Here is a 16274-nt window from a genome sequence, read left to right as displayed (position 1 = left end):
TTTTTTTTTTAATGTCTGGAAGTAAATGGTGTTAAACTGCCTGGACTCAAGGAAGGTGTGAGAATTGCTTTGTTTTATTGCACTGTTCACTTTAGTACTGAGGAGCCTGAAAAATTATTTGAGTCTAAGAATTATCTGAACTTGGGTTTTTTTGTTGTTTTGGTTCATTTTTTTCTGACTTTGGTTTGGTTTTTCTTTTTTGTTGTTGTTTTGCTGAGTTTTTTTAATCCACTAAATTTGGTTCATAAAGCTGGCTTGCATTGGATTTCTTATTTACCAAATTTCTGCCTCATTTCCAAGTCAGTTCAATGAATGATCCTATTTAGTTCTTTTTCCTGTTTAAAATATTTCCTACTGAGTCCAGAGCAGTGCCCTTAAAACATAATTGATTTGGGTCATTGAACCCTTATTTTTCATGCATGTTAGTTTACATCCCACCACTGGTCTGACTGGTATTTAAATTAGAAAATTGCAGGCGGATTTCTTCTAGAGGCTAAAGTTCACGTGGAGTCTCTGGCAAAATAAGATCCTGGAGTACATATCCCTGGAACTGGGCAATGATTTGTAACTCTTTTTTAATTCTGTCTGGCCAGAGTGTTATAAATCTGGCGCTCGCTTGTTAGCTTCACGCTAAGCAGCAATAATGTCCACAGTGTTTTAGTCCTGATAATTCTAATTACGGAAGCACTGGAGGAGCTGAAAGCTGAGAGGATGGACAAGGCTGGCCTCAAGTGCTGCACAGCACAGGGGATTCTCTCTTTGTAGAGCTGAACCATAAAATTCTCTCCTTCACCAAGGCCAGCAATGGAAGCAGCAGCCAAGGTAAGAGAAACAAGCCAGTGGCAGAAGATTTCTGGAATTATGTGGGTAATCTTTGTGCAGAAGGAGCTAAAAGATTGTAGTGCTGGTAGAGATACAACCATCCTTGGGGTGAAAATGCTGAAATAATTTTTTTTCCTTACTATCTAAGAAGTTGGAGCAAACAATCCTGTTGCACTTGTTTGCAAAGACCCAGCAAACAAACTTTCCTGTGGTAGCCAATAATTACTATTCTCTCCTCTGCCTTTTTGTATGACAGACCAGAATGGTGGTAAAATATTCAGGTCTCTTTCTTCCTGCCTCCCTTTCTTCTCAAAACAAAAATAACTCATGGCATATTTTGCACCAGAGAGTGGCTCCCCAGCAGTTCTTGCCATTGCACACTGTCCTTTGTATGCACTGATGTCCCAGACCTATAAATGATAAATATTCAGCGTGGTGTTTAGATACTTGCTGGAGTATGGGAAGTACTAAATAGAAAAGTCATCCTCTTGTACAAATTCATGGCAGGGGAAGGGTGGAGCAGGGACAGGGCACTGTAGGGACTTGCATTAATATGTGTAACAACTTTACAGCATAGGGAGAAGCCTGACTGTCAGCCTTGGTTTTCAAACTCAGTGTAAGAACATTATCATTCCTCTTACAAGCTCTCAGCAGCAAATGGCCCCATGGTCCATTCTGAATATTCTTCCTCACGTCATTGCCAATGGAAAGGAGGTTCCAGTTTTGAGAGGAGCAAATGCTAATTTGCCTGTATTTCCTTTCTAGAGTTCTTGGAGCCCTACTGGAGCTCACAGAAGTCATCTAAGACTTCAGGAGGATTTAAATCAGGCCCTAAGTACTGCTGGCTTGGATTGGTAATGATGTGCATTGAGGACAACATCTGTATTTGGGTTTGGGTGGAGCCCTTTCATGGTGGAAGAGTTGGTAATACTTTTACAGTACCTTTCATCAGAGCATTTCAGAGTTCCACAAATACCTAATTACAGAAACTATTAAACTAAGTGAAATCCTTGGTCCTGGGGGAGTACAGGCAGTACCATTATGCTTCAACAGAAAGCAGGGGTGGGTGGTGTTCAAAGTGGCAAAACAAAAGCAATTTTTCACATGCAAGCCATAACCTGCTACACTATCTCATTTTCATCCTGTGTTTTACTCCTCTCATTTCTTTATATTAGCAGACAGGTTTCAACACCAAATGAGCTCAACAAAATGGGCTACTGTCAGAACTACTGTCAGCTCTTAGGAAGGGATTTTGGAAGTTCATCCATCTCTTACTGATCTGTTTTCAAAGTATTTGTATTTCTTTATTCTGTTAAGGTGCAGCAGGACTTAGCTAGGGTCAGGTGCCAATAATGACAGCTTCCTGGGTACAGGAGCTCTGGGGTGATATGGCTCTGAAAGTCCAGCCTGATCCAAATCCCAGGAAGTTGGTCACTCAGCCTTTCCAAGGACAGTGTGCCTGCTCTTGGGATTTGGGATTAGCAGTGGGAGATCTAATCCGTTTGTTCTACTTAAGTCCATCTCTCTCTTGGTCTTGGTTAGTAAATATTCCACTGTTTAGAGACTGAGTTTTTATTAAAGGGATTTTTTGACTGAAAATGTGAAGCCTTTACTGGTAGCACTGAGGCTCAAAGCCCAGGCTGCCCATGCCCTTGACTTCCTCCTGTGCTCCAGATCTGCATGGGTGGGCACCTCAGGTAAATCTGAGCCTTCACTATTTGAATACAAGGGCCCCAAGAGTTGCTCATCAAGACTAACATTAAATGAGAGCTTAGCAGGCTGAACACTTTGATTTGCCTCTAAAATCAACAGTAACTTATTCCAGGTTTCCTGGTTGGAACTTGAATGGGGAAGAAGAAAGGCTGTCTGCAAAACAGATTTATTTAGGAAAACAAACTGCTCACTGGTTGGGACCCTGTAACAACAAACCCAGGCTAAGTTTTTCCTCTGTCTGCAGTATCTGTGATACTTTTTTCAACTTTCTTCCAACCCTCCCTGCTGTGCCCTCATGGTCTCTCCTTATGTGTAAGCAATAAAGTAAAATTTACAAGCATCCTGCTCTCTGAAATCCTGGCAAAGACAGAGTCTTGGAAATTTCCCTTTCCAGAGTGCACAAGAGGGAACTAATCCTGGGAGGACAAGGTGGAGAGAAGTGCTGCTGTTTGTTTACCATGCAAAACCAAGGATGAGCACTCAGACTGTAGCAGACCCCTGGATACTCCAGCTCCAGCTGCAGCAATGGCTCACGTGGAAGCCCAAAAGCTTGCATGAAAGGGAGAGGGTTTTTCTTTGCTTGCATTTCAAAGATCACGACCCATGTCTTCTGCACAAGCCCTCCCACCTGCTAGTGACATTTAGTGACACAACAACCTGGCTCCCAAAAGCTCTGCAGCAGTAATGTGCTGTATTGAGTGACACAGAATATTTGCAGGTTTGGCATTCACATCTGGAATGTTTCCTTCTCCATATGTTTGTACAATAGGCTTCCAGCATGTGAAACATCTGAAGTGTCTGAATTAAACAATAGGGTCATGTAGCTGGAAGTCCAAGCACAAACAGCTCTTCTTTTGCCAGGCCAGTTTACATGTACATGTGTGTGTTTTATTTGCTTTTAAAAATCCAGGTTTATTTCCCAAGAAGTGGGCAGCAAATTTTGCCTGGGATTGCCTGTCAATTCTCCTTTCTCCTGTTTCTTGTCCTTTCAAAACGAAACAAAGCAGTTCTGGGCACCTAAGGTGCATATGGATTTCATTATTTAAATCTCCCTGTATTTGGGAGGTGATTTATATGAAGTTAATTTGGGAACAGTTGTTTTACAGATTCCTATGGATATACATAACTTGTTCAAGGGTGCTCAATTTTTATACTGAACTCCACAAGTAAACTTTTGCTGCAGGACTATAGCTTTTGTTTTGTTATATAATCCATCTGGTTACCAAACAGTAGAAAACAATCTGACCATGTTTTCTACTCTTTAATTTGAGCTGCTTTAAACTGCTCAATTTATAGAAAATGAAAACCAGATTGGTCTTCTGGAAATTGCCCCATCACCCCTGCCAGTTCCCACCAACCCTATCATTTACTATTAATTTTTCTATGGTGTGTTGTGTACACTTTGTTAATGAGAACTTGCTCCAGTAGAGAATAGACCTATGTGACCTATTAAAGCCCTGAAGCAAATGGCCATGGCATCTTGAACTCTTCATTACACTGCCTTACTTTTATTTACCATGGTCCCATCATATTCAGGATTATTTGCCTGAGGAGACACTCTAAATGATGCCTTTGTTTCTCTTTCTAAGGCTTTACATTTTTTGTATGTTTGAATGAGGGTATTTTCTGAAAAAGGAACCCAACAAACTAGAACGTGGATAGGAGCTTTGTGTAGATGAAGGATCTTATTTGATAGGGCATCTTGCATCTTTGTTGGAGAATCCCTGTTTGTTTGCTGAGTGTCCAGTCACAAGAGTTAGCTTTGTTCTCCCCCCCTGCAAGGATCAGTCAGAAAGGTCCACAAGAAAAGGCTGGGAATTCCAGCACTCCCTGGTGGATGTTATGTCAGATAGGTTGCATGCTTCCTTGGGCATAAAAGCTGATGTTGTGAGGAAAGGGGAAAGCCAATGTTCAGACTGCTCTCCTAGGGACATGGATCACGTTTGTTGCATGAGCATAGCACAATAAATTTATGAGACAGTTATGGGAGGTTTCTGCTTAAAATAGTTCTGCTTTATGGGTGTAATGGTTACAGTCCCCAAGGGACACTGCCTAGTCAAGTGGGTCTTTCCAAGCACTGGATTTGCATATTTTAAATAGATTTTTCAAATCATTTGATAGAAAAACAATCTGGCTTTTGTCCTTTCAGACTGAAATGAGAAGAAGGAAATTAATACAGTAATGTGGGATTGCAGTCAAGACAGAGAAAAGTTCAGAGTAAGACCTGGCACTTGGTTTCTAGTAAAAGCACCTGGATGTAAATGAAATTGAAGAAAAAATGTCCTGTGCCTTGGCCTAGGTCTCTTCCAGAGCACTTCTATCTGTATTTCACTCTCTACCAACATTTTATCCACTTCATTGACATGCAACAACTACTGAGTAGTCAGTGAATGCTAGGATTGTAATGATAACTTCAGTCTGAGAATCTGACAGGTAGCAAATGTACCCATGAGCTGCCAAGCCCAGAGAAAAACTATTCATCATAAGCATTTCTAGCTCTAAAAATATAGATCATAGCTGTAACTTGTAAGAGATCTTGTAGGTGAACCCAACTCCATCCTAATTAGAGAATTGAAAGGGGAGAACTTAAACTTCTGCCTATTTGTGATGTGGTGGAAAAGAACAAGAATTCTTTTCAGTGTTCTGAGGCTTCACCTCTGAGCCCTTGTGTAGCTGAGTTAGCAATGAGCCTCCTGCAGTCCCACCTTTCCTGAGAGGGGGACACTCTTCCAGAGGGCACATCAGACCATCTCTAACTATTGCTCTGAATCTCCCTCTGTAGGAAACAACTCTGGCTTCTGCTTGCAGAAGGAACGAGCTAAATTAGCCAGCATTCCTTGCACCCAGAGCTGGGTGCTCCTCATCTAAGATAGGAATCTTGCAGCAGATACTCAAAAAGGTCTGTGGCTGCTGCAGAAACAATCTGCCCACTGCTCATAACTCTGGTGTAGGTTGGCATCTCCGGCCTAATGAGGATGAACTGGTTTTCCTTCTCACCAGAACCTCCCAAGTGCAGCAGAGCATTTCTGCTCCCTTTACCCTGCATGCTCTGAAGGCGAGCACGAAATGTCAATGTATGCTCAGGCTGCACACACTGCTGATCATGCTATGGAAAACTGGCTGTTCCATGGGTGATTGTTCACAAAACAGCCCCTGCTTGTGTCCCTGGGAACAAGCATTTTTTTGTTGTTTGGGAACAAGCATCTCTGGAGTTAAATGAGGAGGGCTGTTGTTCTCCCCGGTGCCTGGTGGTTGTCGGAGTGCCCGTGTTTGTTTTTTTGTGATTTTCCTTTCCCCCACCTCCTGTTCTGAGCGAGGATCAAGCAGGAGGGATGGTGACCTCATGGTGCAGTTATGCAATCTGCCAGGGCCAGGTATCAAAACACACTGCAGCTGTGGAGCTGGGACCTCGCTGTGGCTGGGGGCCCTGGCCTCCTGGCTCTAATGAGATCACTGACCTTCTCCTGCCACTTCTCCTGCAGCTGCTTTGATTCCCAGGGAGTTGTTGTGGCCATGCCTGCCTAACGGTTTGGAAAGCTGCTCCAGGGAATGCTGCATCCCCAGGCAGGCTCTGGGAGCTGGCCCTGGAGACCTACAGCAGGTGAGGGTACCCTGAGCCCTGCCAGCCTCTTGCCATCCCAGCAGAGCTTATTTGCCTCCATCCAAGGCTATGAAAACATTCCTTCCCCCCGATTATTCTTTTTTTGGTAGGAAGTGAGGAGAAGGTTGCCTGTTCTCCAGTGAAATAAAGCAGTGCCTTCCCAGCAATCTTCTTGTGATGCTTGAGCTGCAGCAGAGTCACATATGGGAAGAATAAGAGAGAATAGCATGTCTGCAGTCTGAGGCATATTTGGGCCTCCAAGTCCTCAGGTCTCATTCAGACTTTGCATTCTTTGCTCTAATTGCTGAACTGCATTCCTACTTCCCTCCCCTACTCTTCTAGCTGTATTTTTTTTCCTTCTCTCCTTCACTGAGAGGCTTTCACAGCCTCCTTCCTTTCTACCTGCATATTTATCCTCTTCAAATGTCTTGCAAATTATTAAAAACAATAAAAAACTCAGAGAGAAATGTGAAAACAGGGCCCCGTGAAGCTGTCTGATGTGTGCCAAGAGGGAAAACAAGACAAGTCCATTTCCTGAAAATGAGATTTGCAGAGTGGAAATGTCACATCCATAATCACTTTCATGTGGTGGAACTGCTGCTGCCCACCACTAAAATAACAGAGCATCTGTTAAAAAATGTGGGTTTGGTTTTGCTTAAATCCAGCAGGTTGCACTCATTTCAAGAAGTATTAGGTCCTCATTTAAAAGCATGAGTGCAACTGCTCTGGTACATAAATGTATTAAAAGCAAATGTATGCTCAGCCCAGCTTGAGTCCCACTCTGAGCCCTGTTCAGAGCTTGTTTGTGTGAATGGGCTCAGCAACAAGGAGAACAAACGTGTGCAGGAGGTGGGTTTGTGTTGGGAGGGCAAGGGAGACCCCTCAACAAGCAGGGTACTCTCATAATTGATGGGAACTCTTTTGGAGATCAAGCTGAAAAATAATTACAAATAAAGACTAAAAAAAAAAGGAGACAGGGGAAGTTAATAACTAAGCAAAGTGTCAGCAATTTTTGTTGTGCTCTGTCAATCCCATGTCTGATCTGCTTGTGCTAACTCTGCTACTTTCAATCATCCAGAGACACTTGAAGAGCTGCCCTAATGTGGGATGAGAGTCTCCTTTTGCTGTTGCCTCATGCTTCAAACAGCAAAGGCAATTTGGCAGAGAGGGAAGTGGTGATTCCAAGGCATTTCTAGGAACTCTTGTACTGCCAGGTGGAAAAATAGGTTAGATGTGCTGCAGCTGTATCTAGTTCATTCTAATGGAAGAAAATAAACCCTACATGCAATGATGAGCTGAAAATGCAAAATTAAATAGAGCACTAATTTTCCAAAGTCTCTGATTAACTTTGTCCTGTGCTTGGAAAAAGTCCTACCAGCTTTGATCTCTAGATCAGTCAGCTAGTGAAGGAAATGTGGTCACTTCTTAAATCAACAGACTGGAGTTTTCTATCTCACTCTTGGGATAGTCTTTCCTCAGATCCTGTATTTGATGAGCATCCAAAAAGCTCAGACTTCCCTAGCTTGGAAATACTGTGAGAGGAAAACTTGAGGCTTTTGCTGGGAACCACAAGAATCGTATTTCTGGTCGCTTTGCAGGGAGTTCCAGCCATGTCAGCAAGTAAAGACTTGTCTTTATTTTGTTTTTCCCTTGTAAGCTGGGCTTGTGGAATGACAACTTTCCCTTTTTCCTTCTCATTTTCTTTTTAAAACCCCAAGTTCAGCATTTTCTCTCTGCTCTGGCTGAACGTTTGGGCTACTTCATATTTCATCCCAGGTGGCTGGCCCTGTTCAAATGTCCTCAGGAGCCCGAGTGATCTTTAACTTGGAATGAACTTCCTATGCTTGGAGGGGAGAAGGGGGAGGTAGCTGGGATGCCATACCTCTCCCTCTGTGTTTTCAGCAAAGATCTGGTGTAGCCATAGTTTTAAAGAGGTCCCTTGGGCAGGATAAATGTGAAGGAGCTGGTGAAGGAGCCTTGAAGCATTTCCAGCTCTTTGAAAGAAGCACACGTGTGTGTGCATGTGTGCACATAAGACATTTTTAATTTTGGAGGGGTGAGTGATCCCAAATAAAGCTTGCTGGATTTTCATCCCACTGATGCTATGTTGAGCTCAGATGGCTAAATTTAATCATCCAGGCTGAACAATCTTGGATTCTAAGACTGCATCCATCTCTGTGCAGAAACTATTTGCTTACCCCTGTGGCTTCTGTGGAATCAGCTGTAGGCTGACCAGATAAGGCTGCTGTGGGATGCCCATACACTGTCCTGTTCTGGCTCTAGGATGTGCAGTGGATCTTGATTTTTAAATTAAGCAAAAAAAAATCCACCTGTAGAGGAGATCTTTCTTTTCTACTCTTAGAAGTGTTTAAGTAGTGGGGCTATTTTACAGGAAGGGACAAAACATAAAATAACCCTCTGATTCAAATCATGGGATCATAACCAAATATCCTATCTTCACAATGATTTTTTAAAGGGCCTAAGGTCTGCATGAAAAGCTTCTATCCTCACCTCCACTTATTGCTCCAATACCAGTTTTTTCCCCCTGCAAGCAAAGACCAAAAAGCCCTTTTACTTGGATAAGGAGTTAATACACATCTGTGCTTGAAAAGACTAATAAATGCAGCACTTCTTAATGTTCAGTCAGTTTGAAATATAGTGGATTATTCCTACGCTTCTTTCTAAAAAGAAGTGGAAGTGACATTTTTAAATCTGCCTGAAACTCAAAATACATGTGAGAAATGCACAGAAGTTGAGATGTGCATAAAGCATTAATGAGGGCAAAGTGGGTTATGAACTTTGCACATCATTTCCTTGCAAGCCTGCAGCTGGGTACCTCTATTAGGTGAGTGTTTTGGCCCCAAGGATGTAGTGGAAATTCAGTGGCTCAGCTGTGTGTCTCCAGTTTCCTTTGCTGAGCTCTGACTCTGGGTATGCACCACAAGAACTTGATATTTCTTGGGTATTTTATAAAAGAAAACAAACTACATTGTACAGGTCCCGAGCCAAAGAATCTGAGATTGTGCTCACAGAGGAATATCAAACATCAAGACAGGATGTTCCCCTTCCCCTTCTTTGAAATAAATACACTTTTAAAATAAACAGTCTTTGGGATGCCAGTGAGGCAGTGTCCTCTAGGATGTTGCAACCAGCAGCTCCTCATAACCAGCAGTAACACAAATGAAGAAAGAGAAGCAAAATCTAAGAACACAAATGGGTTGAGGATTTTCCTGCCCAGGGCCTTGCATCACTTTGTTTCCACTTCTCTTCAGCAGGGCTTGTATCTTTACAAGCTGAGCCACGTGGCCATGGTCACCTTCTCTGTCACAGCGTCCTCCACGTTCCCTCTGGGCTCCCAGCTCCACCTCAGGCCAGCAGCACTGCTCTCCTGCAGGCAGGACAGGGATGCTGGAGAAACCAAGCCATGCCTGCTCCCTGTGGTTCAGGCAGAGGCTGGTACCCATCACTGAACAGGCTGTGGGCCAGCTAGAGGCTGCCACAACTTGCCATTCATGGCTTTTTGCAAGAACTCTGCAGGTTTTGAACATGGGATTGCTCTGAGCTGCTGCAAGAAATTATCCTTTCCTCCTCTGGCAAAGTGAGGAGCTTGCTTCTGAGCATGCTTCTGGTCCAGCTCTAGCCTGGTGCCTTGTTGGGGAGTAATTGTGACTAAAGGGTGATAATTATATTATTAAATGAAATAAATCTTGTAGAGAGTGGGATTCCCTTAGAATGTTGATTCCCTGACAATGTTCCTACAGGAAGAATGCAGAGGCTCCAGGCCTACATTTGTAGGTGTTGTGTGAGTGGAGAGCAGAGTTAAGATTATATTATATATCAGATGATGATAACTACTCTTCCCAGTGCATATTCTTGGGTGGGCCTTATGGTAAAATCCCATCTGCCCAAAAAAAAAAATTTCTCCTTTTTATGCATGGGATTCTGCTTTTCATCAGTGCCTCCTGCTTCTCAAGAGCTCTTTGATGTACAGAATGCAGTTTGAAGCAGTGACACACTGGCTTTGTGCTGCACCCTGTATAACACAGCAGGGGCCTCTGTGTCTTTGGGAGCTGCTGCTCCTCAGGAAGCAGCTCAGATCTGGTGTCTCACTCAGATCTGGTGTCTGCAGTGAGAATCCTGAGCAGTGTCTGCAGTCACTTCTGTTCCAACCCAGCACAGCTTTATGTGTAGTAAAAACTCCCCACAACTGCATCACACATGGGTTTGCTGCAGATGTGCTCCTCAGAGGGCAGTAGAGCATTCTCAGCACCACCAGAGCACCACTTCCACTGTCACCTTTGAGGGACAAGCACAAGGTCCTCCTTGCCCTCCTTAGCCCTGTGTTTCCTGGTGCAGAGGCTTTATAACTCCTTACTCATGTGTATCTTAAATAGCTCAAAGCTGATGTCAATATTAACTTCTCAGTCCAAACACCAGCACAGGAGGAGGTAAGTACATGACAATGGGGCATTTTTTAGTAAGGGCACAAGATTTAAGCTTTTGAGAGGGCTGTGTAGTGTCAAAGGGGGAAATGCAACATCTTGGCATGTTCTGAAATAGCCAACCATTGTGTCTGGGGCTGAGCAGCAGTAGCTGAGATTTGAGCTACTTCTAAACCTTCTAAACATACTAAATGCAGTTCCCCAGTTCCCCCAGTACAGCAGGCAGATGGGATTTGTCTGACCATGATGGACTGGAGATTCAGTTCAACACAACTGCTGGAAACATTTGGAATCTCTGGCCAGAGAGGAAAGAAAAGCAGACAAACAGGACTGGTAATCTGGTTCTCCCCGCTCATCATTCATCTAATTGGTGTGGGCATATATCAATTGTTGTTTTTAAAAAGACAACAACCTATCATTTGAAAAGATTAAAAAAGTGCAAATTTTTTTGGTGTGCATCTGTCAAAAGCTCACAAGTCTGTAGCTTGCTGCAGAAGGGAACATCTGTGTCTAATTGGCAAAACTCAGGGTTCATAATGGGTGATTCAAATGAACAAAACCATTTTGTCATTCATTCAGTTGGGGATTATAATCTAATCAGAAATCCTTCCCCCTCCCCTTCCCTCAGATCTATCTTGCATTTCCTGTCCCTTGTGGGTTTTTTTTCCCTGATCTCAGGGCAAGTCTTGAATCTTTTTGGTCTCACAAGCCATAATAAATTAACAATTCCCCCACTGCCACAACCTTTTAGCCCTATTTCTGGAATTCACACATTGCACTTCCCTCTCTGCCCAGATTTGGGGGTGCAGGGCAGCTCTTGGGGTTTTTAGTGTTGCCAGCTGGTGGCTCAAGAGGCACCTTGCATCTGAGACTCCTTGGATGTACACAGAACGTGCAAGATATTCCTCCTCAAAGGATGACAGTTTGACAGCTCTGAGTGAAAGTGAAGGCAGGAAAGAGAGCTTATCCTGAGGGTGGGGGTGAGGGATTTGGGGGGGATGCACTTCCCCACTCAGCCCTCTGGTGCTGAATCCCACAGGACCCCCTGATCTGGTGGCTGCAGCTCTGGGCTGTTAACAAAGGCTCCTGGTAGTAGAGGAGGGGCTGTGAACGCCTCCAAGCGCCTTCTCAGTGTCTGAAAAAAGGCAACTGGATCAGTTCACATATTCCACCAAACAAAATCTCAGCCCTCAATCACTGCTAATTTAAGGAGGTTTGAGCCAATCTGTGATCCTCCCACATCCAGGAGTGCCACCCTGTGAGAGCAGCAGTGCACATCCTGCCTCCTAAACTGGGCACGTATTTTAGTGCAAAGGTTGGGTGGTGTTTACTGTTTCTTGCTATGCAAATACTTGTTTAAAAGTGAGCTCGGAAGATTGGTGTGGAACAAAGGCAAGACTGCACCGATATGCTGGGATGAAGGGAAGGAATACAAGAGAAGTCACAGAAAATCCCTCTATTTTTCTTCCAAGTGTAAGAAGCATCCTCTCCCTGAGGAAAGAGGAGCATATTCACTGGAAATCAGCAAGTTTTCAGTAAAATCCAAGTGGCAACAGCTGTATCTATAATTCTGATGGGAATTAGTAAATGGATCTAACTGTTAGGACCTGTAACCTCTTAAATTGGCATAAAGTTTTGCTTGTTTCCCCTGGATTTTTACCATGAATTAACTAATCCAGACCGAACCCCAACATTTTATCTCTTGGAGAAAAGATCAGTAAATTTCTATTAGTATGTTTTGGTTTTACATGTGGGACTCCTAAGGGATTAGCCAGAGAATAATATGTGTGTGGCAATGAATGTGGTTTCTTTTCCACTTGAGACTTCCAGCCATAATCCAGCCCAGGTGCCTTAAATGAGCAGCCTGTAGTTTATTCCACTATAATTAACATAAGCTTTGATTTAGATGACATTTTTACAAGTCAAATATTGGATTCCAAGTTGAATACAGAACACAGTTTCCACCCACATTACTGTTTTGGTCCTTTTCTGTGGCCATCCTGCATCCACCCTGAAATCCCCCAAAATATCAGCAGCACCTGCTGGAAAACAAAGGTTGTGCCTCATAGAACAGGTCTGGCTTTTTGTTTCTATTTAGGAGCTTTTAACATTTGGTATTCCTTTTTTTTTTTCTTTCCATTTCAATATGAGCCAAGGGGAGGGACCAAGAGAAAAAAAATCTGGAGTATTTTGATCTTTGTGGCTTTATATGGACTTCATAAGCTTTGTTTGTTCTACTGCCAAGTTCTTTTGTGTTTAAATAGATAACAGACCAAGACAACTAATCATTTCCAATAAAAAAACCACACCAAACCCAAAGCATTCCCTTTCTTTTCCAATTAATGCTTGTAAACCCATGCTCCTAGGCCAGGCTTGTGACCTAAGCACTTCTGGGGTCTTTTTTTCTTTCCCGTTTCAAAAACAATTGTCTAAGGCACAGACTGGGCTCTGTGCTCTGCAAATTTATGAAAGAATCTTGAAAAAAGGCTCTGAGAGTGGCTTTGGGAGAAGGTAGTTGTAAATATGATGTGCAAAAGCAGCCTCATGCACCTTTAGAAAAGCACAGAATGGTGGTTTTTATGGCCACCATTTATGGACTTCCTTCCTCCTTGGAGGCTGGAGGCTATTTGTGGAGAAGGAAGAAATAGCAGATTTGCATGGAACTGTCACTGTGTTATGTAAAATGCATGTTGGTTGCTGGTTTACTGGTGAGAGCTGATAACTGCTGTCACTATTTTGAGAGGCTTTGCACTTGAAAAAGAGACAATTTGCCCAATCAAAAGCAGCTACATTTTACTGAAGTAAATAAGGCTGAATGTCCTTGAAACAGAAGATGAGTTGGTTGGATGAATCATGGGTGATCATCAATGCAAAGGTTCTTTTTTTACATAAATATGTTTTTGTAATGAAAATAACACAGAGTTTTAAAGGCTGTGACACATTTTTCCTTTAGCTTCTTAAGGTTTTTCTCACACAACCAACTGTTTAGGGCAACACATTTGTGTGGTCAAAAAGTTGTATGTTTGCCAGCAGCACAAATTATCAGTAGTAGGAAGTGAGAATTATGTGAATTACTTACGTGGGTTATATTTCTCTTGGAGGTTGACCATCCAATATACACTTCCATAGTCTCTAAGAGTGGCTTCCTGTATTAGATTGATGCTCCACAAAAGTAGGAGCTAAGACTTGCACAAGCTTAATGAATTTCCCTGTCTCGGGGGTATCTTAAACCAGTCTCTGAAGGGAAAGAAAGAGCTGGACCTTCTATTGGTCTGGCAGGCTGCATCCTGGGTGTAATCTATGGCAAGGTGTAAGATTCTTTGTTTTATTTCCCAGGTGTATTACTCCTGTGGTGCAGTGGTGGAATCAATGGAAAGAGGCCTGATTTTGTCACCAGGTTTTCCAAACAACTACTACCCAGGGACACACTGTGTCTGGCAGTTCTTCATTCCCATGAGGACACATCTCATCTTGGAAATATTTGACTTTGACATTTTTGAGAGCTCTAGTGAAACTCCAACCCCCTGGGATGGCTTCTCAGCCCCTGCTACAACAGAAAATAAGGACATGCCTTCTCTTGAGGAAAACCTGGACTTTGCTGTCCACACCACAAAACCCTCTCTCCAGAGCTCGACATCGAAGGTGGCTCAGAACCTGAGCAGCACTGGAGACCAGTCAAAGGACCTTGCTGGTCACCTGGATGAACTTCCAGGAACCATCTCCAAAAAAAATGAAGCCAAGCAAGCATCTGAAGAAAACCAGTGGAAGCAGATGAAGGAACCCAAAGCAATGACCAAGGCTCAGCCAGAGGAGCTGCCATTCCCTGCGGCTGGCAGTGCCTCAATGCAGAGGCAAAACACCAGTAGCCTGGAAACAGGAGAGGATTTGGAAGGGAAGGTGTTGCTTGCCCACCTAGCTGCTAGTGAGAAAGATGAAGTCACAGCAGAGAGCTGGACCCTTCCCTCAACAGCACTGCCCATGGAAATCTCCTCCAGCCCTCAGTCAGCAGGGGATGTCTGTCCCCATGATGTGTTATACGTTTCCGATCTCATCACGTTTTCCTCTCGCTTCTGCGGCCCAAATTCCCCTGTAAACAAGACCATGGTGTTTGGTTCATCTCTGGAAATGGTCGAGGTCATCATGGAGCTGATCACCACCACGGACCGGGGCCGAGGCTTTGCGATGCTGTTCGAGTACAGGAACATCAGTGACCCCGGCCCCGTGGGTGCTGTGAGGCAGGACAGGAAGGAAAACATGATGCTGCTGGCAATTGTAACAGGGATTGTTGTCTTTGCTCTTGCTTTGCTCTCTGCCCTCTGCATAGCCTGCAGGTAAGGTGATGCCAGAGCCTTGGAAGCATGTGATATTATCCACAGGGAAATGACCAGAAGGGAGTTACAATCACAGAGAAGAGTGACCTTTCCTTTGCTCTGCTAACTCCTGCTGTCCTCCAAATGTGGTGAAGTGGGTACAGAGGGAGTCAATGCCCCTCACTGCTCCTGCCCTAGGCTCCTCAGTTTTCTTTCCTACTTCTACAGCTCCTGTACCTCAGATTTATTTTCTTTTTCCTGCAGAAATACCTGAACAGTCAGGAGTTTCCTGGGCATTGTTTGTTTCAATGGCAGTGGTGCCTTTGAATTTCAGCTTCTGGCTGATGGACAAAATCAGCAGACAAAGATCATCCTTCCCTGAGTCTCCTGAGCACTCTGAGCTGACAGTCACTGCATCTTTTCACAGAGACCCCACAGTTTGGCTCTAACTAACCATCACTAGCACTCTGCAGAAAAGTAAATAATAACCAAAGTATTACCACATAGAATTAAGATTTAAAAATATTTTCCCATATGTAGCATATTTTATCCAAGAGACTGTGCAGGAATTCTAAATCCAATGCATTCAGTGTGCTAAGAAGTCATCTGCACATCCCTTTGATGCTGGGGAAGAGCCCAGAGCCATGCTGCAGTAGCTCTCATTGTTCCCAAATGCAATCCAAAGCAATCCAGTCAAATGAGCTGATGGTCAGGCTGGGTTGTGGATTTCCAGGTCCTGATGCTAACTAGTTAAATGCTAACAGTTACACAAGCATGCCTCCATAGTCAATTGCTTTTCTTTTATGTATTTCTTTTCTCTATATCTATCCAAGGAACACTTCTCCGCCCCCCAGCATATGTTTGCATTTTTCTAACTCCCTAGTGAAAACATTTTTGTAGAGACCGTGATTTATTTCTCTCCCTTCCAACAAATTCAAAACAGAGCTCATTCTCCCCACGTTTTTGTCAAAATAAACATAGTTTTCCAAATGATTTGACTTCCATGAAAACATCAGGTAAACTGAAACAAACAGTGCTCCTTGCAGGGCTCCACTCTGGGCTGGATATTGGCAGGGGTATTCATTTCCCAGAGCCATCAAGCAGCTGCTCTGGTTTCTCCCTTCCTGCATCCTCTGCCTCATCCAGTGTGAATCCTCCAGCCCCAGAGTCTCAGCATTGCCCAGACCCCCTCAGCACTGGGGCTGGTTTGGCAGAGCAGTTTGGTTTTCCTTGTCCTGATGGAGGCTGCATTTTAGCTCTGGCAGAATAAACACGAAAGGCAGACCCATCACACTGGGCACCAGAGAACACAGGCACCGTGGTGAAGCTTAAATATCATCTCTGTTCTGTATACATAGAAATTCCTGCTTTCAGGGTCTGAGCTTT

General features: G+C 43.7%; 1 protein-coding gene across 1 annotated transcript in view; it reads left to right on the top strand.

The window, feature by feature from the left end:
- The window catches only part of LOC118693097 (uncharacterized), a 31698-nt gene that overhangs the window by 3764 nt on the left and 11660 nt on the right, over positions 1 to 16274 (top strand). Inside the window, exon 2 of the mRNA XM_036393420.2 lies at positions 13915 to 14909. Within this exon, the coding sequence (XP_036249313.1) occupies positions 13915 to 14909 (995 nt within the window). The remainder of the gene's footprint in view (positions 1 to 13914; positions 14910 to 16274) is intronic.

This window comes from Molothrus ater, chromosome 18, assembly GCF_012460135.2.
Source record: "Molothrus ater isolate BHLD 08-10-18 breed brown headed cowbird chromosome 18, BPBGC_Mater_1.1, whole genome shotgun sequence".
Taxonomy (NCBI): domain Eukaryota; kingdom Metazoa; phylum Chordata; class Aves; order Passeriformes; family Icteridae; genus Molothrus; species Molothrus ater.
The sequence above is the reverse complement of the archived record's forward strand: the minus strand, read 5'-3'. Positions and strand labels throughout refer to the sequence as shown.